Here is a 27,793-nt window from a genome sequence, read left to right as displayed (position 1 = left end):
CAGAATGTTAGGGGTTGGAAGGGAATTCTAGAGGTGGAGTCCAACCCCCCCCTGCCAAAAGCAGAATCACCTAGGGCAGGTCACACAGGAACACATGCAGGTGGGTTTTGATAGTCTCCAGAGGAGGATACTCCACAACTTCTCTGGGTTGCCTGTTTCAGTGCTCCATCACACTCACTGTAAACAAGTTTCTTCTCATGTTGAGGCAGAATCTCCTGTGTTCTAGCTTCTACCTGTTGTTCCTTGTCCTATCACTGGGCACCACCAGAAAGAGACTGGCACCTTGTTCTTGACCCACCCCTCAGATATGTATGGATGTTGATAAGATCCACTCTCAGCCTTCTCTTGTCAAGACTAAACAGCCCCAGTTCTCTCATTCTTCATAGGAGAGATTTTGAAGTCCTGCAGTCATCCTCGTAGCTTTCTGTTGGACACTTTCCAGCAGATCCCTGTCCCTATTCAACTGGGGAGCCCAAAACTGGGCACAGTATTCCAGATGTAGTCTCACCAAGGCAGAGTAGAGGGGAAGGAAAACCTCCCTAGACCTGCTGGACACACTTTTCATAATGCCCCCCAGGATGCCATTGGCTCTCTTGGCCACGAGGGCACATTGCTGTCTCGTGTAGAAGTTGCTGTCCACTAGGATTCCAAGGTCTTTCTCCATGGAGCTGCTTTCCATCAGGACAACCCATAACCTGTACTGATACCTGGTGCTATTTGTCCCCAGATGCAGGACTCTGAACTTGTCCTTATTGAACTTCATGAGGTACTCCTTTGCCCAGCTCTCCAGCCTGTCCAGATCTCATTGGATGGCAGCACAGACTTCCAGTGTGTCAGCTACATTCCTCCCTGCCCCCCCACCCCCCCATAGCTTCGTATCATCAGCAAACTTGCTGAGGGTACACTCAATCCCCTCATCCAGGTCATTAATGAAGATTTTGAACAAAACTGGGCCCAGTACTGATCCATGGGAAACACCACTAGCTACAGTCCTGCAGCAGGACTCTGCACTACTGATCACAACTCACTGAACTCTGTTGTTGAGCCACTTACCAATCCGCCTCATGGTCCAATCACCTAATCCACTTGAGTTTACCTATGAGGATGTTATGGGAGATGGTATCAAAAGCCTTGATGAAGTCAAGATAGATGATAGCCACTGCTCCCCTTCATCTATCCATTTGGTCATGGTTTCGTATCACAGTATCAGAGGGTTGGAAGGGACCTCAAGAGATCATCAGTTCCAACGCCCCTGCCAGAACAGGATCACTTAGGGTAGTCTGCACAGGAATGCATCCACCAGGTGGGTTTTGAAAGTCTCCAGAGAAGGATACTCCACACCCCCCACCGGGTAGCTTGTTCCAGTGCTGTCACCCTCACAGTAAAGAAGTTTTTCCTCATGTTGAGATGAAATCTTCTGTCTTCAAGTTTGAACCCATTGTTCCTTGTCTTATCCCTGTGAACCACTGAAAAGTGCCTGGCACCCACCCCTCAGATATTTATACACATTTATGAGATCCCCTCTCAGTCTTCTCCAGACTAAATAGCCCAGGAATCTCAGAAGGTTATCAGATTAGTCAAGCAAGATCCATTCTGGCTACTCTTGATAACTCCCTTTTCTTTTGTGTGGTTAGAGATGGCCTCCAGAATGGGTTATCTAGCATCTTTCCAGGGATGAGGGTGAGGCTGACTGGTCTGTAGTTGCCTGGGTCTTCCTTGCCCTTTTTGAAGACTGGAATGACATTGTCCCTCTTCCAGTCCTCAGGCACTTGCCCTGTTTTTCATGATCTCTCAGAAGTGATGGAAGGTGGTACAGTAACATCAGTGAGCTCCCTCAGCACTCATGGATGCACTCCATCAGAGTCTGTGGACTTCTGCATTTTAAATCCATCCAAGCAATCTCTTAATTCATTCCACACTGACCAGTGGAGAGTCTTCCTCCCTCCAGTTTTGCTCCCTTACCTCCAGTGTCTCAGGTTCCTGAGGGTGGGTTTAATCCTTGAGAAATTTCAAAACTGCTAGTTTTGCCTTTTCCTGAAGCCTCCAACAGTAAGAAAACCAAAAATTCAAGCCAAAATCGGATTTTCATCCAGAAGAAAATTTTCCTGAAGGACACACTCTCTCTTGGGCTTTCATACAATAGCCTTTTATATGGGGGAAAAAAAAAATCTTCATACTGTGTTGTAGTTTCCAGGTTCACAGAAGAACACCCCGTTTCAGTGTTCTTGCTTCTAGGAGGTGAAAGATGGGCCAATGGACTGATTTACTCAAAGGAGTTTTTTCGTCTTCTGGGCTTCATTCTTTCCTTTAGATACTGCATCTGTTTCTGTGAAGTTTTGTGTCTCAGTAACATAAGGTTTGTAGAAAGGGTTTAGAAGTTTGTTGTTGTTGTTGCTCTGAAAATACAAGGAATGTATTTGAAATAATCTACAAATCTATTATTATCTGCCAGATTCTGTGTATTAAGTGTGCTATAGTAATATTTTTTTTCCCTGAAGCTGTTTGCTCTTACTTTTAAAGTTGAGTGTTCTCTTAACCATAGCAGGTTGAGCTGTAAGCAAAATCGTGTGCTCTCAAGTACACTCAGTAATTTTGTTTATTAAGAGATTGATTTTGCAGTCTGTGGACAGCTCTCTGATATTGGGTGGAACTTAACTGCAGTTTGAAAATGCGTAAGGTAATAAATTAAACACCTCAATAACTGGAGAGAAAGGGTTTTTTGTGGTTTTTTTTAATGGTGTCTTTGTTTCTTTTTCTCTGTTGTCATGAAAACAGTCCTTCAGAACTTGTCTAGGAGATGTTAGATTTACCCTTGTTTTCCACAAAATGGTGCTGATTTTGAAAATTGAGTCTTTTCAGGCATTCATTGCCTGAGAAGTTTCTGAAATGCTGTTGAATGACTTTGAGGTGGCTGCTAATTCTGCAGGATTGACTGGGAGTTTATTGACTATGTGAAACTTCTGCTCTTTACTAGAAGACTTGAGGATCTGTCTAGCTTTGGAGTTGAAGTAGTGGGGATATTATTGGTGAGTTTTCCCACTAATTTGTGGGACTGAGGACAGTAATTGGACTACTCAGGTATGTACGTGGTGGTGGTTCTTGCAAACTGGGTGCTTCCATCTTAAATTATGGAAGATGTGCAAACAATAAGAAAACAGTTCCTGTGGGAAGGTAACTTCAAATTACCATAGAATAAAGTTTTGCCACTATTCTTCTTGCTTAACATGAGGGGAAAAATTAGATGTTGAGCCTTATGCTGTTTCTTTTAAAACTCAAGATTTAATTTGGATGTCTGGTGGTGTGTTGGGGGGAGAGGGTGTTGAATCTTAAACTTTGAAAATAAGCAGATGTTGAATTTCCATTTTAAAAACTAAAACTAGTCCTTTCTCTTCAGTAGTTGTGGGATTGGAATTTATTTATGTGCTTCTTGAAAAGCATTACACTAGTCTCTTGACTCGAATCTTGTAGAACAGATAAATGCTTAATTTTGAATGTTTAATACAAACTGAAATCCTGGCTTTTTAAACCTTATATGTTTGAGAGACAAAAGGAAGGTACAGACCCAGTTTGCATAGTAATCTGAAAGTAGTCCTACAGGCTTTCCTACTAAGCGTGTTTGGTGTGTTTCTAGATTGAAAGCTTAATCTTGTTTTCATGTGGTATACTTGGAACACCCTGTGTGTGGTACAGAGGAATACAGATTAGGAGATAGAAATAATATATTCACACACACTGTATTAGATGTGCTTATAGGCAGAGGACAACACAAAGCAATTTTATCAGTTGCTGTGTGGCATGACAGACTTTACAAAGGAATTTGAATATACTAATACAGCACAGTTGAAAGAGGTGTGAGGATGATTTCACCCCTCGTGGATGGAAAATATATAAATGTGAAGAAAATCTGGAAAACGGACTTCTTAACAGCCCTAAACGGCATGTAAAAGCATGTATTTTAGATTGTAGTGTTAAAATGCTTATATAAGTAAAGAGCTCTGGAGGGGTCTGTTTCCTCCCTCGTAATCATAGGACCAGAACTAGTAATACTGACGTAAATGTCCAAATTCAGGAGCGCAGGTTGGTTTAGGTTGTGGGCATCTCACCATTTTATCAGTCTTCCAAGTATAATCAGCTCGAAGGCTGGAGCAGAACCCTTCCAGCAGCATGCTTTGCCTGCCAAAGAAAATTCAGCCCCTGAATTGGTGGAAACCGCTGACTGGTCACCTAGAGACAGCTCTTTATTTAAGTGGTAAATCAGCTTTTCAGCTGCGGCAGCCTGCATTACATGTAGGAAGTCCCGTCTGTCCACAGCAGTTGTGAATTGAGATAGCAAAAGAAGTATTCATCCTCTCTCCATTAATAAAATTTAGTAGTAGTATGGTGGTTGCTCATCAGTTTAGGTTTCCTAAAGCAAAGTGCAGAACTGCAGTAAGTCCCTCTCCTTGTGTCCCTTCTCCACTCAGCCTAGAGCCTGCCAGAAATGGCGAGTTGTTTTTTGAGTGCTGACTGAGAAGGCTATACAGCGTAACACGCCTTCCGGGCCGCTCTGGAGCAGCTGCGGGCACCGCCGCAGCCGGCGGGTTTCGCGTCCTCCAGGCAGCAATGCCTGGAAAGGCGCCTGCAAGCCACTCGCCCGGTAGGGCACGCAGTCTGCAGCAGAGGCTTCCGGAAAGCCCTGCGTGCAGCTTTACCCGGCAATCGCCTTAAGGGGACAAATTTAGTGTACCGGCAATCCCCGCTTAATCTGCCGGGGCCGAGGGCAGGCGGCAGCGCGCGGCGCTGACTCGGACAGCCAGAAACTTCTGGCAGCTTCCCGGCTCGGGCCCCTCCTCTTAAAGCGGCAAGGACCGCCCTGCGGTGCCCGGAGAAACGCCGGTGGCCGTCTGGTCTCCTGCCGTCCCTAATGCGCGAAAACCAGAATCACCTGGGCTCTGTTTTCTTCTGTCAGCTTTACCAAAGCTAGAGTATGGAACTGGCTGGCTGTGTATCGCCTGGGAGCTGCTCACAGTGCTGGTAACGTTCAGCTCTCAGTAGTCAGCACCCTGCTGCAGCGAATGCTAGGGAAGGTCTTGCCCCCTTCTCTTCCCAAAGCAGCCTTTCCATTCCCCCATCCTGGCTGCGGCCCCATACTCCCGGGCAGAGACTCCTCGGATACAGCCCTCCACCGGTTTCCGTTTGGAGGATGGCCAGCTTCTGTTGTCACTCAGCAATGCTTGCTCCCCTTCCGGTAGCCGAGATTCAGTCATTCATTAAAACAGTGATTCTTCTTGCAAGCGCCTGGTTGTTGGGTGATTTTGATGAGGATCTTAAAATGCCAGACTTCTGCCAACAGTAAAAAAACCCCTCCAAACCAAACCCCTCAAAACCAAACCTAGAGATTACCCTCAGCCTCATGTTTCCTTTCATCCTGCGTGAACTGTTTAGAGAAAGTAAAGAGATTTACAGACATTCAGAGAGGAAATCTGGGCTGTATATCGAAGCTATTTTGAATGAAATCAATTATTGATTTAATTATAAATGAATGACAGCATGTGTGGTGGGCACATTTTTCAGTTTTCCTGTTGCCCAAAAGTTTATTCATAGTCTTACGTTATGGTACTGAAAAGACTATTTACAAATAATGATGTGCAAAAGGTTATGTTTTGATATAAAATGCTAACGCAAGTTCAGATTACCCTGTCAAATGAAGACTGAGACTGCAGTCCAAAGATTTGGAGACAGCAATATATGAGATGAGTGGAGTTCATTTTCAAAATGAAATTTTAAATAATTTTAAATACTCCAAACTTTGTATCATAGGGTAATCCAATATTTTATCTTTTCTTTCCCCTTAAAGACAACTGTTATGCTTCTTGTTAAGGTAATTTCAATACGCTTGTAACACCTTTTCAGATCTTACTGAATTGTGTTTTCAGATGTTACCTGCATTTTAACATACGTTTTCTTTCTTGGTAACGTGTACAGAAAAAGCAGAGAAATTAAAAAAGCAAATCATGCAAAAGCATGGTGGAATTAAATAGGCAAATATACATTTGCTCTGAGTGTATGCATGTCTGTTAAATGATGTAAGCACAAAGCAGAGAAGGAATAACAGAAAAAAATATCTGTGTACTTGTTTTTAATCTCTGATTTTGGTGGAATTGAATAAAACCTGCTTGAGAACAAGTGACTCATGTAGAATTGGTGAAAATTACAAAGTCATGCTAAGGATTATCTGATGTGAATGCCAGACTTTGATCACTACTGTTGACTTTTTTCTGGTTTGTGTTCCCTGTGGTGCATCATATCTTGGTTGTTTGGTTTAACTTACCATTTTACACTGATACTATCAATCACAATGAGGGGAAGCATTTCAAAAAATGCTGTTAAGTGATTTTGGGGAGGGCGGAGGGAAATATCCAACAAATAATTTCTGTTCAAACGGAATAATAAAATTGCAGCAAAAAATTATATACGTATCTTCTGAAGATTTTGCATAGTTATTTTAAAATGCACAATTGTTCATAGTGATGATTAAAGAAATGCATTTAATCAGTATACGTTTTCCTCTCAACAGCTACTCTAGTACTGTATTTTTAGTAAACATACTTACAGTGGTAAGCAAACTGTATGTTTGCTATTCTTTGAAATTATTCTATTTACAATGGTAAACTACCTCCAGTGAATAGAGATAGCTACTGTAAAAGTAACATCAGGAGATTTAGGCTAGGGATAGAAATAAATTCTTACAGATGTTCATTCTTCAAATTGGTGTTTGTTTTGGGAAAAGCTTTTAAAAATAAGACAAAATAGTGATATTGTAATTATTAATATTGGTGATTATGCTTTTAGTAAGAATTTAGCATCCTGTTGATGTGCATGTTCCTCTTCCATAAACTTCCAAGCAAAGACTAGAGCTTTAGATTGTTTTGGTTCCCACTACTGTAGATCATTTGGGGGTTTTTAGTTAATGTTCAGTAGTAGTGAAGAAAAAGCATTATTTTCTGTAAGTTAATTATTATGAGTTGATCTTTGAGATAATGTGTGTGGCTGTATAGGAAGGTATAGACTGATATTGACACGACCAGCACTTGAAGTGTTTCTGTATGGGAGCATTTTAGCTATGTGCGTCTGTCTGGACCTACCTGAGATCTGTCTGCCTTGTTCAGGTAATAGTAGCACTCTGTGCTTTCTTTCAAGTTTGAAAGATCAATGGAAACATAAGACTGTCAATGTTGTAGTGCTGACAGTTTCTTCACTAAAGAGTGGGGGAGAGCAGGAGGGATACTTCCATCTTAGAGCTTCTACTGACTTTGCAAGCAAATGTATCGCTGCTTTTCCCTGTTTAGATTTGTGAAGCACCCACTGGTTCATACATTCTACTGAGGGTACTAAGCAAAATCAACTTTAGTACCATCTGAGTCCCTGTTTCATCATCCTTCAAGGTGGAGTAAGAAAAACACTTCAGCCTGCCTTGAAGGCGAGTATATTGACATGGTTAGACAAGCAAGGAGGGAATGAATTTAAGTATCACAAACACATTGTTAATCTCAGTTGAGTTTTGTTAAATCTAGAATAGGAACAGATATGTATTCATGAATACATTGCTACCAGAGTAGGATGTCCGACTACTCTGCATGCAGTCACATACCATGCATGAAGAGAGAGGAAGAGAGGGACGGATTTATTAGCGCATACATGTTTAGCACTTCAAAGTGTATTCTGTTGCCTGAAAATGAGAGGTAGACTTGGGCAGAGTCTAAGTAAAAAGATCATTAATACTGGTTATTGTCGGAGGGGGGAGGGAATTTCAGCTCACACTGACACATAAGTTAACACTTAAGGAAAAAGTCAGGCTTACTGTAAGCAAGCCTCAGGCAATTGTGGGGCGATGTGTCAGCTCCACTGCTATCTCAGGGGAGGTAGATAACAATGAGTTGTCTGTTGGAGAAGATTCAAGGGCTAGCAATGAGTGCAAGGGCATATCAGGGTGGGAGGCTAATAAGAGCCTTCAACCTATTACTTTGCAGCATGCTGGGGACACACAAGAACTCTTAAAGTCTTACAGAGATGTACCACGGGGATCAAGTAATAAGGAATCAGCACACCCAGAGCTCACAGCTAGGTTGGTGGCCATGGAAGTGGCTGGGAATGGTCAGACTGCAAGAGTGAAAGCCAGCAGATTAACTCCCTCCCTGAAATGCTTATATACCAATGCATGGAGCATGGGGAATAAGCAGGAGGAGCTGGAGATCTGTGTTAGGCTGAATATGATGCAATTGCCATCACTGAAACATGGTGGGACAGCTCCCACAATTGGAATGTTGTCATGGATGGCTATGTACTGTTCAGGAAGGATAGACCAGCAAGACGAGGTGGGGGAGTTGCTCTCTATGTGCAAGAGCAACTGAAATGTGCTGAGTTCTATCCAAGGGGGAAGACAGAATAGTTTGAAATCTTGTGGATAAGAATTAAGGGATGTAGGAAAGGAGGTGAAATTGTTGTAGGTGTCTCCTATAGGCCACCAAACCAAGAGGAAGATGTTGATGAGGCCTTCCACAGTCAACTGGATGTAGCCTCTAGTGCAAACTCCTTGGTACTCATGGGTGACTTCAATCACCCTGGTATTTGCTGGGAAGCTCACATGGCCAGGCACAGTCAGTCCAAAAGGCTCTTGCTGTGTCTTGATGATAACTTCTTGATGTAGGTAGTGGAGGAACCAACAAGGAGAGGTGCACTGCTTGACCTTGTATTATAACTAATAAAGAAGGACTGGTTGAGGACATTAAGGTTGGAAACAGTCTTGGTGACAATGATCATAACATGGTAGAGTTTAGTATTATAAAGGGTAGAAGCAGACCAACAAGTAGAATTACAATTCTGCAGAGCTAACTTTGTACTCTTCAGAGACATACTTGCAGAAATCCCATGGGCTAAGACCCTGGAGCGTAAAGGAACACAAGAAAGTTGGTCAATTTTTAAAGACCACTTCTTCCAAGCACAAGATAGGTGTCTTCCCTTGAGTAGAAAATTGGGTAGACATGCTAGGAGACCTGCATAGCTGAGCAAGGAGCTTCTGAAGGAAATCTCTTGGAAGAAAGAAACTGACAATTCATGGAAGAAGGGATTTGTCACTTGGGAGAACTATAGAGAAGTTGTCAGGGCATGTAGGAAGGCAACAAGGAAGGGCAAAGCCCTCTTGGAACTGAAACTGGCAAAGGAAGTCAAAGAGAACAAGAAGGGCTTCTTCAAATATATCAGTAGGAAAAGGAAGAACAGGGAACGTGTGGTCCCACTGCTAACGAGGAGGCAGCCCTGAAAACTGAGGATGCAGAGAAGACAGAGTTGCTGAATGCCTTCTTTGCTTCTGTCTTTACACCTAAGACTGAACTCCCCTATGTACTCTAGACCGTGGATGAAGGAGAGGAAGCCTGGAGGAGAGGATGCTCCCCACTGGTCAGTGAAGACTGGGTTAAGGATCAGTTGCACAAACTGAATATTCACAAGTCCATGGGCCCTGATGAGATGCACCCAAGAGTGCTGAGAGAACTGGCTGATGTTATTGCTCTGCCACTCTCCATCATTTTTGCCAAATCATGGCAGACAGGAGAGGTGCCTGAGGGGACTGGAGGAAAGCCAGTGTTACTCCAGTCTTCAAAAAGGGCAAGAAAGAGGTTCCAGGGAGCCATCGACCAGTCAGTGAGCCTCACCTCTATCCCTTGAAAAATGATGGAGCAGGTCCTTCTGGAGGGCATCTCAAGGCACTTGGAAGAGAAGATGATTATCAGGAGTAGTCAGCATGGATTTACCAAGGGGAAATCATGCCTGACTAATCTGATATCATTCTATGATGTTGTAACTGAATGGGTAGATGCAGGGAGACCAGGCGATGTAGTCTGCCTTGACCTTAGTAAGGCCTTTGACACTTGTTTCCCATGACATCCTAGCAAGCTCAGGAAGTGTGGGATGGAAGAGCAGACAGTGAGGTGGATTAGGAACTGGTTACAAGATAGAGTTCAAAGAGAGGTGGTCAGTGGTGCCAGGTCCAGCTGGAGAGATGTAACTAGTGGAATACCCCAGGGATCAGTGTTGGATCCAGTCCTGTTCAACATCTACATCAATGATGTTGATGAGGAGACAGAGTGTCTACTCAGCATGTTTTCTGATGACACTGAACGAGGAGGCTTGGCTGATATATCTGAAGGCTGTGCGGCCATCCAGCGAGACTTGGACAGACTGGAGAGCTGGGCACAGAGGAACAAATGAAGTTCAACAAGGACAAGTGCAGAGTCCTGCATCTGGGAAGGAATAATAAACTGCACCAGTACAGATTAGGAGGTGATCTGCTGGAGAGCAGTCCCGTGAAGAGGGACCTGGGAGTCCTGATAGATAAAAAGTTATCCATGGGACAGCAATGTGCCCTTGTGGCCAAGAAGGCCAATGGAATCCTGGGGTGTATTAGGAAGAATGTGTCCAGTATATCGAGGAAGGTTATCCTCCCCCTCTACTCTGCCCTGGTGAGACCTTATCTTGAGTACTGCTTTCAGTTTTGTGCTCTTCAGTTTAGGAGGGGCAGGGATCTGCTGGAGAAGGTCCAGTGGAGGGCTGTGAGGATGATTAGGGGACTGGAGCATGTGCCGTATGAGGAGAGGCTGAGAGACCTGAGGCTTTTTAATCTGGAAAAGAGAAGACTTAGAGGGGATTTAATAAATGTTTATAAATATCTGAGGGCTGGGTGTCAGGAGAGAGAGGGCAGGCTCTTCTCACTTGCTCCCTGTGATAGGGCAAGGAGCAATGGATGTAAGCTGCAGCACAGGAGGTTCCACCTCAACACAAGGGGGAACTTCTTTACTGTAAGGGTCACAGACCACTGGAACAGGCTGCCCAGAGAGGTTGTGGAGTCTCTTTCTCTGGAGACTTTCAAGGCCCGTCTGGATGTGTTCCTCTGAGCTAGATTGTATGGTCCTGCTCTGGCAGGGGGGTTGGACTCGATGATCTCTTTGGGTCCCTTCCAACCCCTGACATCCTGTGATCCTGTGAACACTGTGACATCTTGTGTCTCTCAACTTCAAATTTCCCAAAACTTGAATTTCTGAAAATCTCGCATTGAAGCGTTCAGGTAGATACTTGCATGCCTTCACTTCTAATGTATCAGAGCTGGAAACAGCCAGTGGGAATTACCTGATGCTGAATACAAGCACCTCAATATCAAGCAGTTGCTCTGAGACCTGTGAGGGAGATTGTCTCTGTATCTCTTTCTGCAGAGAGCCTGGATATGCCAGAGTTGCCCCTTGTAAACTGTAGGGGTACAGAAACATGATGTGAGCCTGGATAGGGACCTAGATCTTTCTTCCCAGCTTTTGTTTAGGGATGCATGGAGGCTCACGGCTCTTGGGAACATACCTCATTCCTTTTAGTTGTTGCTCTTTTCCTGCTTGGGTGTCAGCTCTTCCTTTGTTGCTTGTTACAGACCTTGTCTTTTGTGTAGGCCCTTCAGCTTCATTGTACGTTTGTCCTACTGCTTTTTTTCCTACTATCCTCTACCACTCGGGCTGCTCTTCTGGTGAGCACCCACTCATATAATAATTCACTTTATTCCATGTTGAAAGAACAAAGAATTGTTCTACTTACTGGTGAAAAATGGACATTAATTATTTGAGGGATGTAAACACCGCTGTTTCCATGATAGTTACCAGATTTTGAGGAAATTAAAGGAGAAGGTAGAAGACTTGGTTGGCCTTAACCATTGCAGCAGAACTGGCCATCCCATCTGCTATATCTTCACATGGGGCATAGGTTGGAGGCTTATTGGTGCTTGTTGAACTCAACTATGGTATAAGCTTATTATATTTATGGTAGTTGTTGCATAAACTTAGTGTTGCATTCTGTGTTTCTACTGCTATGATATTCATATGCTGCCAAGTTAAGTTTTATTGGGCTGTTTCGTGATGCTTTGTCTGCAAAAGCTCGCGGTGCCATGACAGCTATATGCCAGTGTCTAGTAATTAAAAACCAGTTGTTTTCCTTTCTGTTCTAGGCTATTGATGAGCCTCCCTATCTCACAGTGGGCACTGATGTGAGTGCAAAGTATAGAGGAGCCTTCTGTGAAGCCAAGATCAAGACAGCAAAAAGGCTTGTCAAAGTCAAGGTATGTGGTTTTCCCCCAAACACTTTTTTGTGGGGAGGGCAAGGAAAGTCATCACTGTTAAAAAGAGCACAACATGAAACTTATCATCTTGAGGCAGTTAAGAGGTTGTCCTTTCCTTGGAAACTGGCAGTGCAGTCTTTGAAATAATAGTAAGATTATTTTCATTGGGAGGGGTTACCCCTATGCAATTAAATGCATTCTCTTTTTTTTCACTGGTTTGTCATCTGCCTGCAACCAGTATTTGTAGTCTTCAATGCTATAGGCTGACCTTAAAGTAATTCATCAAAATATGACAAACATAGCCTTATATATGGCAGAGTGTTATAAAGTAAATGGCTTAAACTCCTCAGAGTAGGTTTCACTTTCACTTCAGGAGCGCAGGTCACTGCCATTTGGCAGTGGCAAATACATAATGCTTCAGCAATAATCCTGCTGTCTTTCAGCAAAAACTTGGCATATTGATTCCTACAGAACAGCAAGCAGAGGATCTTGCCTAATGCCTGTAATGACTAGTTAATGACTGAATGAATCACCATAAGATACTTGCAGATGGGTTGCAAGAGATGCCTTGGAAATTTAAAGTGTCATTTCTAGAAATAAAGAGAACAATATTTGTGCTTTTTTTTCAATTACATAGTAGGTCTACACTGCAAAGCAGCCTTATATTTCTATTTGGGTAATTTTGTCCTGAAAGCCTCTAATCTGAGAGCAGGTCCTATTTTTCTGCTCTGCCTCTTACCTTCATACACAAATATAACAGAGAAAGGATCAAAAGCACTTACAAAAAATAAATTAGATTATTACTCTGCAACCGAAGTATAGTGGCAGAAGATTTTTCTTATGTCTACTGTAAATCAAAGTGAAAAATTGTGAATCTTGAGTGATTATAACCTGTTACACTTTGAAGAGCCTTCATTATAAACTGTCATGCATTGCTTGAATAAACCCTTGTGCTATGGTTGATGTTGGCCTAGAGTATGTATGAGGGAGAGAGCAGGCTATCTTGGGTAGCCCTGGTGGGAAGGATGATTGTCATTTACATGATAATAATGCTAACTATATTAAGAAGATGTTAGTCTTCAATCTGACATTAAAAAAAAAAGCAAGCCTTTAGAGCAAATTAATGGTCTTAATCATAACTCACAGTATCAGCTGCTCTGTTTTATAGCACCATCGAGTTTAAGTGACTGAGTATTGGTGTTTAAGATGCTAAGTATCAGTGTTTAAGGACAGGAATTGTATAACTCAATGAAATCTTAGCTCTTTTCAGCTCCCTAGAAGGCTTTCAGCCTACCTTTGGGGTGGCAACTTTCACATGAGGTTGTTTTTCATTGACAAATACTTTCTTACAGGTTTATTACTTGCAGTTTGGTCACTGCAGTGTTTTACAGAATGATCTTGAAATGAAATGGAATAGAGTTTTAATTGTATATTTTTTGTGGAGGCTGTACCTAAAGCCCTGTGGATTCAAGTTTGCATGTGTGTCCTCACTGTTACTTGTGTAGCTTAGGACAGTTAAGGCCTAGTGCTGTTGTTGCTTTGTATAGTATTTTTGTGGTTGAGATGAATTTTTTTTCTTTTGTGTGTGAGTTTAGTAGCAATATCTTGTCTTTGCCCCCCTAGGAACATAACAGTTTCTAAACTGGACAGTGACCCCTTGATTTTCTATAAAATCTTTTAATCTCTTTCTGCCACATGCAGGCTATCCTCAGTATTCACTTTAACCAGTATTCCTGGAATCAGGTGTACTTGGTTGGAATTTTGGTAGTTTATCTGCTGCATTTGTTTTCCACTTGTTTAACAGTTTGTTCTGACCCCACCATATTTCATGCCCTAGTCTCCTAGAACTGCTAGAGGAAAAGGAAATGCAATTAACTTCATAACATCAGCTTTAGTTTGAAGCTTTCATTTAAATTTTGTAACTAGATGCTGTGTTGATAAAGGATAGCAACAATTTTTTTTCAATATGGAATATATGTTTAGGCAAATAAAATACATTTAGTTGTGTTTCCTTTTATCTGGTTTCTTCTGTCAGATTCAGGTTCCTAGATAGTTTTCCGTCATCTGTATAATTTAGTAACTTGATTCAATTTAAGGCAAGTACTGTGTATTTATCGTTTCAGTATCAATAGGTACTGTATTTCGCAGGTTAGCAGTCTTTGGCAGGTTCTGTACATGGTAAAGAATTTTACACTAATACTGTAACTACATTACAGACTTTGTCATGGAAAGCAGTAAAACTTAATATTTGCCTGGAGTTGTGAAATGTGTTGAAGGCACTACAAATTTGACTAAAGAGCAAGACACTCAGTGTTGTTGGCTTGGTAGTCTGGTTCATCTTCATAGACTCTTCTGTAACTTTTCTTAGAGAGCTATTTAAGCCAGCTTATTTTGACAGCATCTTCTAAAACAATTAGCACCATTATCCATACCCACTTGTGTTTGGGCATCCTCCAACAGAAGTTTCAGAGGAAACTGTTTTCTTTGTAGATATTTATTAAACAGAAACCAGTGAAGCATCTTCTGTATAGAGCCTATCAGGACTCTTTTCAGGATGTCAAAGAAAAGGGAAATTCCAAATGACGTTAAACACGTTGATGATGTGCTTAACGTCTTAATCTTTTGCCTGAGACAGAAAGGATCCACAGTGACAAATACTCTGGGCATGAAAACCCACACTGACAAATACTGACATAACTTTTCACAGCTTCAAAAAAGGCCAGTGTTGTCACACTGAGTTTGGAGTTTGAATATTTCTGTTAATAAGCATTATTTTGAGTATCTCAAGAAGCAAAACATGGTGATACCAAAAATATTCTCCCTAGAAAGAGTCAAAACCCCAAGGCATCTTGAGAAAAAAATCCAGAATACACAGTAGTAATTTGCTTTGTTTACCTTTCATCATAGTACATTGTGGCTGGCTCATGGTTTTGGACAGAGTTCCTTTTTGCTGTAAAATACATTTAAGGTAATTACAGAAAGTAAATAAAACCGGATGTCTCTAAATCAGACTTGATATACTGGATGGTTCATAGAGGCCAGTAGTGACCACAGCTTTCAAATTAGTGAACTGAACTTCTGATTTCTACATAAATCCCTACCTGTACCAGTCAGGCTGAAGTTCAGAAGGGTAGTCTTTGCTCAATTAATTTCTAGCCTGAATCCTTTGTCTGGCTTTCAGGTTACAAAGTGTTTTTGTCTGTCTGTTTTTTAAAACTGGAGTGAAAGTAAAACCCCAGTTGTAATTGACAGGCAGATCTTATGACTTTCAGTATGACTAAGTTAATTTTGAGTGAAATGAATGGTGAATATCCGTAGCATCTGATACAGATAACTGAAATATGTTTGTATTTCCAAACTTTTTCTGTGTCTTTTTTTTTGTTTGTTTTTCCATGAGGATAGCATGTGTATGAGTGAAGACAAGAATCAGTGACATGGGAGAATATCTTGGAAATAATGAAAAGTTAGGTGTCTGTGTATTTGCTTCTAATTACCTAACATTGTATAAGCTAGGCTTGCATTAAATGAAAGGCTGTTTGGGTTGTTCATTTTATTTAGTTGACAGCAGTGTTCCTACACTTTTTTTTTGCTAGTTTTTCAACTTGATAATGAGACATATGTGCTTTACATACAGGTGCTAAAACTGTTTGATTTCAGAGCATTGAAACGTTTCTTTAGTATTATTTATGCACAGAACTATTGAAACTTTCTCCTTTCTTGCTGTGGTACTAGAGCCATATAATTCATTAAGAGAACTGCAGAGATTGTTTTGAGCCATTAACAATTATTGGCAAGCTGTTTTTTGTCACTTTCTTTAGAGGTTCTGTTCTGGAAGAGAAGAAATATTAGAAATTTTGATGACTAAGAAATTGTGTCATATTTCCCAAATACATGAATGATACATAGTTTTGAGCAAGTGGAATGCTTATGGTGACCAGCTGTAGGATGAGAATTATGAGGACTATAGATATTTGTGTGTGCTTATGCTGCTCAATTGTATCAAGTGATTGTCAGTTGAATCGTATTTTTTCAGGTGACTTTTAGACATGATTCTTCAACAGTGGAAGTGCAGGATGATCACATAAAGGGTCCCTTGAAGGTAATAAATTTGTTTTATATTTTCCTATCATTTTGAAAAGCATTATTTTGGCAGTATTTGACACAAATATGTTGTAACAGTGTGAGAGCTGAAATCCCCTTCCCACACCGACAATAACTAGGCTAGCTTGGTCTGGAAGCAAATGAAGCTGTATTTTACAGGCAAAACTACAATCTATGATGAAATGCAATGAATATGTACAATATGCACTATTCACAGCATTTACAGATATGTACAGTCAACAGAAAACCACAACAAAGCCCCCTGTCTTCCTCCTCCCCTCAAGGGGCTGTGCTTCTTCCCCAAGGGGCCTTCCCCAAGGGGCTTCCCCCCCCAGCCAGAAGGACTCCCCCAAGGCCCCCTGGCAGAAGGCAGAGAGTCAAGAAGCAGAGAGGCTGTTAGACCTAGCTTGTCAAAGTCAGTATGCGAATGTGTTATCTTCAGCCAGAAAAGAAGAAGCAGGCAGACAGAAGACGGACTGCGAGACTGCCTGACTGCTCAGTCTTGTTTTCAGTAGTGATTCTTAACCATTTCTCTCTCTCCAGTGGGAGTGTTTAGAATAATCATTATTTGCTTTGTTACACCCAATAGTGATTTATTTACATTCTTTCACTTTCTCTGCTCGAACTTTGTGAAGAAAAATTACAAAAGGCAGTCTTAAAATCATCACATGTGTATATGCAGTGTGGGGGGCACAGTGGAAAGTTCAGGTTATTACATAGGCCAGACAGGATCACAGAGTGTGAAAGGTAGTGCTGCAAAGCTAAGGTTAGTGTGCTTTTCCTTTGTAGATAGAAGGGCTGCAACACAGAGGCTAGTGCAAGCCTCTTTGTGGCTTGTTTGTGGATTTTTTTGTTTGTTTGGGGGTTTTGTTTTGCTGTTTTGTTTTGGTTTCCTTTTTTTTGGCCTTAAAGCTAAGTAGTTTGACTGCCTCTGCTTTTTAGTCACTCTTGCATTGGAATACTCAAGACAGAGGATTTGATGGGCAAGGACTTATACAAGATAATGACATCACTGAAATTGGTTCTTGTTCCCCACCTGCTGGCAGGAAATAATCATCTCAGTTAATTGGCTTGTTTTAGAGGAATGAAAGAACTTTTGAATGATATAAATATATTCAAATGAAACTGGAGAAGTATGGTATGTTTAATGTAGAAATAGGATAGAAATTAACTCTGTTTGCTAAATACAAAAGTGTTAACTTAATTGCCTGTTTCGGAAGCTCTCCAGTGCTAAGAGGCTTTTGTATTTTAGGTAGGAACTGTTGTGGAAGTGAAGAATCCAGATGGAACATACCAGGAAGCAGTTATCAACAAATTAACAGATGCAAGTTGGTACACTGTAGGTAAGAGAAATAGTTACGTATTTGACTAAAACTCCTGTCTTTAAAATAGGTGTGTCACTTGGATGTGTCTTAAGCACGTTTTTAGAGATGCTTATGTTTTCAAAGTTTGTATAAAAAAACCCCAAACTAAACTTCTTATTTTGGGTTTATGTAAGAAACTGTACCACTCACAATGTGAAATTGGGACCCCAAGTGAAGACATAGTGAATTGCTCTGTAATTGGTAACTGCTCCTTTAGATATATTGTATACTGTTGTCAAATATTCTGCAGCAACGTATATTGTCATAGTTCCCTAAAGGAAAAGAAATGATTTTAAAACACAAGTTGCAATACTTTTTCCCCCTACTCTCAAATATAGCCCTGATAGTGGATGCTGGTTTTTTTTAAAAAAAATACTTTCCTGTTTGTTTTCCTTATTTTTCTAATGTGACATTTCAGACTTTAGACGATGTATCCACAAGCCCACAAGCAGCCTCTAATTCTTCTTTAAATATTTTTAAAGGCTTTATATACATGGATTTGCTCTTTGATGCTATGTACTAGCAGATTGAAACTTAGTTGCTTGGAGATATCAAGGGTTGTTATTGATGAGGTGATGTTGAACAACTAGGGAAGAACTTACTTCCCCTAGTCATGGTCCTTTTAGAAAGGAATAGAGCTGTAAGTTTAGATAAGACTTTTCAGGTAAATGTTGCAGAAAATATTTCAATTTTCTTATTTTGAAGTAGAATGTATGAGTAAAGGAGAAGAGACCAGGTTAGGATTGGGTGAACCCTGAGGTATAAAGAGAGGAATTGACGTTTTGTATCGTCTTGTGGTAATTAATGTGGAAGTGGATCACATATGAGAATGTTTAAAACCAAAATGGCATAGGTGGTATTTGAACTATGTTACATGTATACATTTATGCTTTTGAGAAGGTGTGAGGTTAGCGGTTCAGCAAGAAGAATAAGAATATAGGTGTCACGGAGCTGCAGTTTGTAAATCAAAGTAGGTGTCTGTCAAAAATCCTGAACTTGAGAAATAGGAAGCGGAGGTGTAAGAATTGAGACTGAAAACCGTATTTTGTAGATAAAAGTAGACAAAAGCATGTCGACCTTGGAGAATCAGTGAAAGTAGCACAACTGCTGGCTGTGTCATACACTTTGAGAGAGAAGTGAGTCTAGCAGCAGATGATTAGAATAATCTTTGTCAGGAGGTTGAGTGGAACGAGGCTGAAACTATCTTTACCAACACCGACAACTTTGTGTATCTGAATGAAAGCCCTTCTTCAAGGAATAGTTGCCATTTACTAGATTTCAGAATAAGATAACTCTGCTGGTTAAGATGTGCTGATGTTGTCCTTGCAGTCATTGAGAAGTATTTAGTTGAATGATTTTCTGATGAAAATTACTTTGATTTGGTCAAAAAGATTTGTGAAGGGGCAGATAGATCTGAAGTAGTACCTTTCCAGAAGTAGTTACTTGAGACCATTTATGCCACTGCAACAGTTGCATGTAGAATTTAAAATAACCACTTTGAGGTTCTTGAGAACTCTTAGCACTAAAGTATGGGCAAGACTGCTTTAAGAACATCCCTGTTTGTCTTCTATTCAGATGGCGTCTTATGAATATAAGTTGTACATCAGTTTGTTTATATGCCCTTCTTGATGCTACTGCTTTTCTACCAAAGATATGAACTAAATTAATGTTCTGATATAGCCTTTTAAAGTTAGTATAGCACATCTGTAGAAGTACATGGTTTCCTTGGTTTATTTACCTGTCCAATAAAAGTTTCTTTAAAAGCTCAAGGTAATACAGTCATGGTAACTATGTACTGTTTTCTCATTCATATAAATGTGTCTTCATAAAATTTAAGTGATGTTCTTTAACTCTGTGTTCACTATGAGGAAAGAAACCCAAACCCATAGAACTGTTCAGTTTACTAAAAATGCAGAATTGTGGCTGTTCAAAAGTAGTCTTACCCTCTTCTGCACCTTTTTTATTACTATGTTGCTTTTATTCAGAATTCACAATGGGTTTTATTTGCATTAATTTTTTTTTTCCTTCTTGCAGTTTCAGAATAGGTGTTTTTAAATGCATTGTATTCCTGTATAACTGCCCAGCAGATTGTTTTGAGGATGTTCCCTTAGATTAGGATGTTATATGCATTACAGCCATATGTGCTGTGCTGGCCACACAAGTCTTTAGGGGAGGTGAAGCTTTTCCTTTCAATGTATTCATGTTATGGAACAAGATTAAGAATCCCTCTGGCAGGGAAGAGGCAACAAGCAGATTACCACATAGGATACAGAACGTGGCCACCTACATAGCTTCAAATAGTTGTACCTCTGTTGGTAGTCAGCTTATCCATGGAATTGGATAGATTATGTATTTATCTAACCTCTCATTATGTAAGAAGACTGTTATGTTAATTAACACAAACTGAATTAGGAACCTGCTGCCTTCTACTTCACTTAGCTAAGGGGAGGCTTAATTAAGTGTTAACCATTTCAAATGCAGCTCCAAACCTGTGTTTTCTTGTGCAGTTCTTGCCCTTTGCACTCTCAACAAATTTCGAAGTGACATGCATCTGTAACTGATATTTTATCACTAAACTGTATTGAACCATTACTGTACTATAAAACACAGCCTGGAGAATTGTAGTCACAAGGGGAAGTTTGTTCATCACCAGTACTAGATTTTATATAGGGATGAAAAATTTTTGGAACTAGGTAAAAGTTACTTTCATATAAAATAAATACTAGTCAAGATTTTTGATGCATCTCATTGCTATTTTGTATTTTTATTTGAATTAGTAAATGTTGAAAGTAAAGTGTAGCAGACACTGAAAGCTGAAAACTTACCTCTCTAATCTTAGGAGGCGTCTTCTGGTTCTTGACAGCCATTCTCCTATTTCCACTCATTTGTGAAAGTGTTTACTTATTTTGAGTCTTCTACCATATGACTGAATTCTAATGAGACTGAACAGTAGTGCCTGACACTACTGTTGATGCACAGAAGAGATTATTTGAATGGTGTTGAAAGAGACATGTAAATTGCTGAAACTTTTAACATTTTAATCTGATCTTGGGGTTGTTTCTGTGCCTGCAAAAAATCTTCAAGGTCACTGCATCGTGGAGTCAATATAATTGTTACTACTGTTTGGAGAGAGCAGTTCTTGTCTTGCTGAACAGTAGAAGCATAGCCTAGGAGTTAAAACTTGTCATCAGGTTTTCATCCCTGAAGTACATTTAGAAGACTTGACAAAAGCTTACTTTTTACAGGATGAGTTTCTCATCTTCTGAAGAGCTCACCTTGTATTTGTGCAGTAGATTTCAGGATTCAGAAGGATAAAATGTGTAACTGAAGCCAGTTGTTATGAACTTGTTTTCAGTTGATCTAGTAGCAGAAGTAGCAGGCAGTCTAGAAACCAGAAGCACCACAGTTCTCTCAGCTGCTTTCAATGATTGTCTGCACTTTGACAATTGTCATCTTCCTTAAGCTGGTATCCCTGTAAAGTTGAAGTCAGTAGAGAAAGTTGCAGATTTTTATTTTTTTTTAACATAACATTGAACTGTAACTTCTTTTCTCAAAATATCCAGTTATGGTTCTATATAGTAAGCATAGCCTTCATTTGAATACTGTAGGAGTCCTGGTTATATAGTAAAGTTCTGCAAAAAGCTGAAACTGCTTTAAGAAAAGGTTTTTTTCAGTTCTAGCTTGAATTGATTTTTAATTTTGTGTCCTGATCCTTGAACTGTCTGCAAGCATGGAGCAGCTGACATACTTGGTTGAACTGTGCAAATGCTTTACTAGATATGCAGCAGGATCTAGGTACAGCTTTGTTTTAAGGACTGGCTGCAGGAATATGTATCTCATTCTTTCTGACACCTAAATCAATCTCTGATATCCTGATTTTAAAAAAGAAAAAAATAATTTTCTTTCTCTCTCCGCTTGCCTCACTTCTTACCTGGTGACAGTATTTGATGACGGTGACGAGAAGACTCTTAGACGTTCTTCCCTGTGTTTAAAAGGAGAAAGACATTTTGCTGAAAGCGAGGTAACTGAAGAACTTTGGTATAACAGTTTTTAGTCTGAAAAAATTGAAGTGTGTGATGTACATCCATGCTACTAAAAAGGGGGATTATGTAAAATACAATCTATAGGGTCTGGCTTATTTTTTTTTAATTCAAGAAATACAACAAATTAGTCAGATCATGTAAATTAAGAAACAAAATCAAAATTCCATATTTTTCTTTTTTATATTATAAAAGAAGGTAGATTGTAGATCATACAAAAACTGCAGTCACACAACAACTTTGCTTAATGTGAAAAAATTATCTGTAAGCACTGGAAAAATCAAAATGCAGTGCATGAAAAAAATGTACATCTTTGGATATAATTAAGTTCTGCTGGATTTTAGATAGAGGATCGAGTCTAATTTGTAATATGTCGTAAATTTAGAGATCGTTACTTTTAAAAGACAAGTTATAAGTTGCTATTGTTAATTTGGAGACAGTTACCAGTATTTTTAAAGCTGGTTCATGTCTTAAAAGTGTCTTGCATGTTGAAGTCCATAGACATTTGTAGCAAATTTCAAGTAGCTGACATTTCAGAACGAGAGTTTTTTCTTCTTAACTAAGACATTCTGCACTGACAGGCAAATTTATGTGAACATGTTAGCTTCCTGGAAAACTACTGATTTTTTGCTGTACATTATGTAGTCAAATCTGCTTCTTGTCTGCTTAATGCATTCTTCTGAGGGTTCAAATACCTTCTAGAACCCTAAGTCAAACACGTGTAAAGAAGAGGGCCTAATCCTAAATCTGGATTCAGATATAAATGTTGTAATTTTAAAGATTGTTCTGTTATCTCTCTTACTAATGGTCAACACTCCTGAAAATTAGATTGCTTCTGTTTTCTAAATACTGCTTTAATGTGGCTTCAGGAATATTACTTTATAGTGAGGAGGTTGAAAATTTTAGTCTCTCTCTCTATTACTCTATATACACACATGTACATGTAATTGTGTGTGTATATTAAAATGTATAAAATATATATGTAATATGCATATATATTACTTAGGAATCTATTTGGCTAAATGAGAATAATTGCAGATTTTTTTTGCCAGATTCAAAGAAACTTTCCGTTCAGGTGACTCCTGGTTTTTATTTTATCATAATTCTTAGCACTTTATATCTTGTCAAAATTTACTGGTATGCTGCAGTTCATTGTCACCAACCCTCAATGAAATGTGTATTACTAACAATTATTCATGATTGTATAGCTACTAAGGAGGGAAAACTGCATCTACAGTTTCCTTGGTAAATAGATGAGTGCTGCATGATTGTTTGTTCTGATGTTGCTTTAGCTTCATCTCTGCCTTTCTGGTGGGATCTTTTAGGGTATTCACAGTACTCAGAAGTAATCATGCATTTACTTCAAGATTTTGAAGCTAGTTGTCCAGTTCTCTGTGACACAGAATATTTTTGAGATTCTTGTGGGTGTTTCATTTCTAAAAATTCATACACAACTGAGAAATGTAATTTGAAGGACCATGTTTACTTTGAAAAGCTTTGTGTCTTTCAAAGAAGAAGTGCCTACAAAAAAAAACAACTCAGTGTACCAGGAGCTTTCAAATCTGCAATGGTTATCTATTTAAATAGATAACAGCAATCTTAGGGAAAGAAGATTCTGCATCTTGAAGGAAGTCCTTCTGTTGATGCCTTAGTATTCTCCTTGAATGGAGAAAATCCCTTCCCTCTCTTTGTTTTGATGCTATTATAGCATCATTTAGCACCCTCTCAATTATCAATATAACAACCACTTGAAAATTGTTTTAGAGTCATTCTTTCCCATATCAAATTACAATTTACTAACAAAAGTACAATTAACCTGTATGTTTGTTCCTATTGAGTTATCTTGCAGTTTAATTTCATAGGAAGTATCTGTTAAATTCTAAGTAGATGATTGGGTGTTTAGTCTGACAGGACAGGCAGAAAATTTGATCTTGTAGAGTAGGGGTATCCTAGGTCAGCAGTATACTTGATACTTAATTCTCTGCTTGAGTAGTCCAAAGGCAGGACTTCTGGGAAGAACTGCGTGTGTGTGTTGGAGATGAGGAGAAAGTGTTGGAAGAAACCCCTCAAAACACACAACATTTAGTAATGGAAAACAATCTCTATTGACAGAAATTACTTTAACCAGGTTATATGAATTTGTGTTTTGGAGAATAACTCAAGACAGGTTTTTTAGCATGTGTATGTGTTTTTTCATTTCAACAGACATTAGATCAGCTTCCTCTCACAAATCCTGAACACTTTGGGACTCCTGTTATAGGAAAGAAAACAAACAGAGGAAGGAGATCCAATCATATGTAAGTTTAACATCTTTATACCTGTACTGTCTGTATTCTGAAGCTTTCAGTGTTTGTGTAGTTTTGTTGTATTTTCAGGCTTCTAATTAAAAACCCAGGAAGCTGTATGAAAAGTGTTGTCTAGCATTCAGTGCAAGTCAGCTTTGCTTGTATTGTTGCATGCAGGAATTTAAAATAAGTCCTCATGTAATCAGTATTTCAAATAGTATTGGTTATAGGCAGGAGTTTTTTTCTTGGTTATTCAAATAAAAAAAGAAAGTGACATACCAAATGGAAACATGTTTATAAGCTGTATTCAGAAGCTTCTCTGTGAATAGATTATTAGTATTATAAATTTGTTGGAAACAAACTAAACCCATTAAGTTGTCTAGCTGATACGAAGTCTTTGTAGAAGGTACTAGAATCCTCGTGTAGACCTTTTGGCTTCTCATAATATGGTCTCTGAAGGGCTTTTAGAAAAAGGCAGATGGTATTATGGCTTGCAGCAAAACTTGTTGATAGCTGTCTTTGAATTTTGTTTTTCTGATTTTTAAAATCAGTTGCAGGTGGGTTTAGCTAGAGTAGTTTTAGACATTTAGACACCCCATATGGTTAAAACAAAGTGTAACTTTGTACTGGAACAGTCAGAGCAATAAGCCAGGACCCTTTTTTGATCAAAACGTGTTTACATATTTGCTCCTCTAGTTAGATTTCAACACTTTATTCAATGTGAAATTGAAACAGTTGTTGGAATACTTCACTGCACATATTTAAAATATCATTTCAGGATAAGTAGACTTATTTTTCTCTTTGCTTTTCATCTCTATGACTGATGTTTCTTCTTCAGGTATTTGTCCACTCTCAAAGTAGCTTTTTATTCTGTATGACTGTTAAAATAAAAACAGAGAGAGATTAAGAGGAAAGCTGTTTTAGCTTAGTGTTGGTCCAAAACTACAACTGCAAGAGTGTTTTTGAGCAGTACCTCACTAGGGCAGAATTCTCATTTTGAATGTTCTGACAGTGCCTTTCTATTCCTCCATGTGGATGCATGGTTTTTACATGTGCTACCTGTAGATGTGTGTTTCTGAGTTTACACTGTTTGAGCTGTTATTATAATATCCTTATAATTGTTTTATCCAAAAATACTTAACAAGCAATTCAAGTCATTATTATATATGCCTCTTAGACCATTAGCTTTGAATCTCTTCTAATTGTAATAGACAAGTATTGAATAGTTGAGTTTTAAGTGTTTTTTTATTGTTTAGTCCTGAAGAAGAATCTTCATCCTCTTCCAGCGATGAAGATGAAGATGATAGGAAACAAAGTGACGAGTTACTAGGGAAAGTTGTGTGTGTGGACTGCTTCAGTGTGGATAAAAAGAAAGCTCTGTGGTTTCCAGCCTTGGTAAGAGTTTAATCTTTATTTTGATTTTGTAAGGTTTAATTCATTTTCTGGGCACCAAAAAAAAGATGGATTATATATTTTGTTTTTTCCAAATTATTTTTATTAGAACCTACTATTTCATCAAATTGGACTGTGTAGTAATAGTCAAAGAAATATTCTATAAGAAAAAATGTTTGTTTACAAAACATGATTGATGACATGATTTTAGTTCTTCAAAAAAACCATAGCTTGTTGACCTAATCCCAGTTCATCAGTGTGTTTAGTATTATTGAACTAAAATTTCAGCTTTGTTTTTTTTTTTTCCTAGGCTACTGCATGCGTTTTTCTGAAATACCAAATTCTATCAAGGAAGAAATTGAAAAGAAGTGCAGAGGGAGGGGAAGTTTAGTGATTAGCTAGATATTATTTTTCTAGGTTCAGTATAAATGTATTTAATAAAATCAAGTGTTTCTTCTTTGTTGCTGTGGTAGGTAGTGGAGAATTGCCAGTGTATTTCCTTTAAAATAACATTCTAGTCCTTTAGTACAAATATTCTTTTATCTTCCTTTTATTCTGGTTTAACAACTCTTCTTTTACAAATCTCACAAAATATCACTATTAGTCAAAGGATTCATGTAGACTGACTACTCTATTTGGAAATTAACGTATTTCCATATGTGGTACCTTCTACTACCATAATTTTAAATTTTGATTATTAATTTCAGATGTTTGAATAACTTCTCCCTGGCAATGAAATCTTAAAATGTTTATCTAATTTCAGGAACACTTACAATCTGTTTTAGGAAAGATGCAATACAGTAACAGTTTAATTTTCTTGGTGTGTGCAGTGGCTTAGTTGCAACTTTCTACTTGCCCCCTCTTGTGTCTTGTAATGTAGTCCACAAGCTTTCCAAAAGGGATTTTTTTTCTTTTTGGAAAAGTGGTGGGAGAGAATGAGTCATTGAAATGATTTTGTTTTTTTTTTTTTTTTTTTTTTTTTTTTTACAACAAGGGAGAGGGCAGGATATACAGCAAAGAGATAGATACCATGTTAATGACAGATAGCTTTAAGACAGGTTTTCAGTAATAAACAAGAAAATCAAGCTGTTTATTTACTAAAAGCTGTCAGCAAGTTTGATGCAGTATCACCTACCTCACATTTGCACTGTGTGCAGTGGTCAGTTGGACTGGCAGGAGCTGTTTTATGTCACACTGTTGGATTACCTCTTCTGGTCATGAACATGACAGGTAACAGTTTCCATGGCAGCCTCTCTGGTTAGGTGTTTGGCTTTCATAAGACTGATGTAACGCTGCTCAGGGTAGCTGTGGGTCAGACCTTAAAGATTAACTGAATTGTTCTTTGTGCTTGCAAGGTATTCTAAATACACACTGTTATTTTCTTGGCTTTCATTTAGAGATTAGAATAGCACATTCTTCTTAGAAAGCTTCCTGTGGTGAATGAGAAGCAGTAGAGGGATCAAGTTTAAGGGTGGATCTTGTTAACTCTGAAATAGCTTATCTTAGATTAACTTATTTTAGTAATCAGATTTATAGCTCTACAAATAAGCATCATATTGCATTTAACCTGAGAGGGTGTGCCAAAGAATAGATTCATGCCCCAAATAGCTTTTCTTTTAATCTCCTCCCATGTAGTTATGCCTCTCCATTCCTTTACCTTGTAAGCAGGTTACTATTTAAACAAGGCTACTTTATCTTATGATTGCTTTAACTTTGTGCTAATTGTAATTGTATGAATAACCAAAATCATGTGAATATTGTAATTGTATGATAATCATATAATAATCAATATTTAATATGCTGAAGAATGCATATCCCATAATTACCTTGTTATTAATGATACTATGCACAGATATGCTGTATACAGAGGACATTGTGCAGGTTTATTATGTGAAAAAAGTTCACAGTAAACCTTTATGGCAGACAGCAGTTAAGATTAGTTAGTGAAAACTGATTACTTTGGATATCAGCCCTATAACCAGGTAGCCTGCCACTTGTAAAATTGCAGAGATCTAAATTCGATAAAAGTTGCTCTAAGAACTCAGGGATGGATGAGATTGTTTTAATCCTGTATGTGTGGGGTTTGGTTGTTTGGTGGTTGTTTTCTATGGAGGGCTTGGTGGGTTGAGAGCAATGGCTTATTGTAATTGTAAAAGGGCCTGGCAGTTGCCCATTATGTCAAGGAGTGTGACTGAGTAAGCCTTAGAGCACTGCTTAGTTTTAATGTGTACTTGAAGGCTTTTGGAAGTTGCAGTGAGGAAATCTGCTTGCAGCATTTTCAGAAAATTGAGTTTGCATAGGATCAAAGCTCTCATCCTCCTGTGACTCCAGTGGAGTTTGTTTTTCAAAGATATAAAGAAAAATTGATTCAGGCAAAATTGAGGTGATGTTGTTGTTTTCCAGCCTCTGAATGGATTTCTGACTACTAAGGTCTTGATGCTTCTAGAATACCTGTAGCTGAAGCCAGAAGGGACTTTCTCCATC

General features: G+C 39.0%; 1 protein-coding gene across 1 annotated transcript in view; it reads left to right on the top strand.

Moving 5' to 3' along the window:
* Positions 1–27,793, top strand: part of ARID4B (AT-rich interaction domain 4B) — an 85,977-nt gene that overhangs the window by 20,960 nt on the left and 37,224 nt on the right. Inside the window, exons 2-7 of the mRNA XM_054399210.1 lie at positions 12,017–12,127; positions 16,161–16,226; positions 17,481–17,571; positions 21,534–21,613; positions 23,838–23,929; positions 25,174–25,312. Of these exons, the coding sequence (XP_054255185.1) occupies positions 12,017–12,127; positions 16,161–16,226; positions 17,481–17,571; positions 21,534–21,613; positions 23,838–23,929; positions 25,174–25,312 (579 nt within the window). The remainder of the gene's footprint in view (positions 1–12,016; positions 12,128–16,160; positions 16,227–17,480; positions 17,572–21,533; positions 21,614–23,837; positions 23,930–25,173; positions 25,313–27,793) is intronic.

The sequence above is a fragment of the Indicator indicator genome, chromosome 2, assembly GCF_027791375.1.
Source record: "Indicator indicator isolate 239-I01 chromosome 2, UM_Iind_1.1, whole genome shotgun sequence".
NCBI lineage: Eukaryota > Metazoa > Chordata > Aves > Piciformes > Indicatoridae > Indicator > Indicator indicator.
This window is presented reverse-complemented; position numbering and strand designations above follow the sequence as displayed.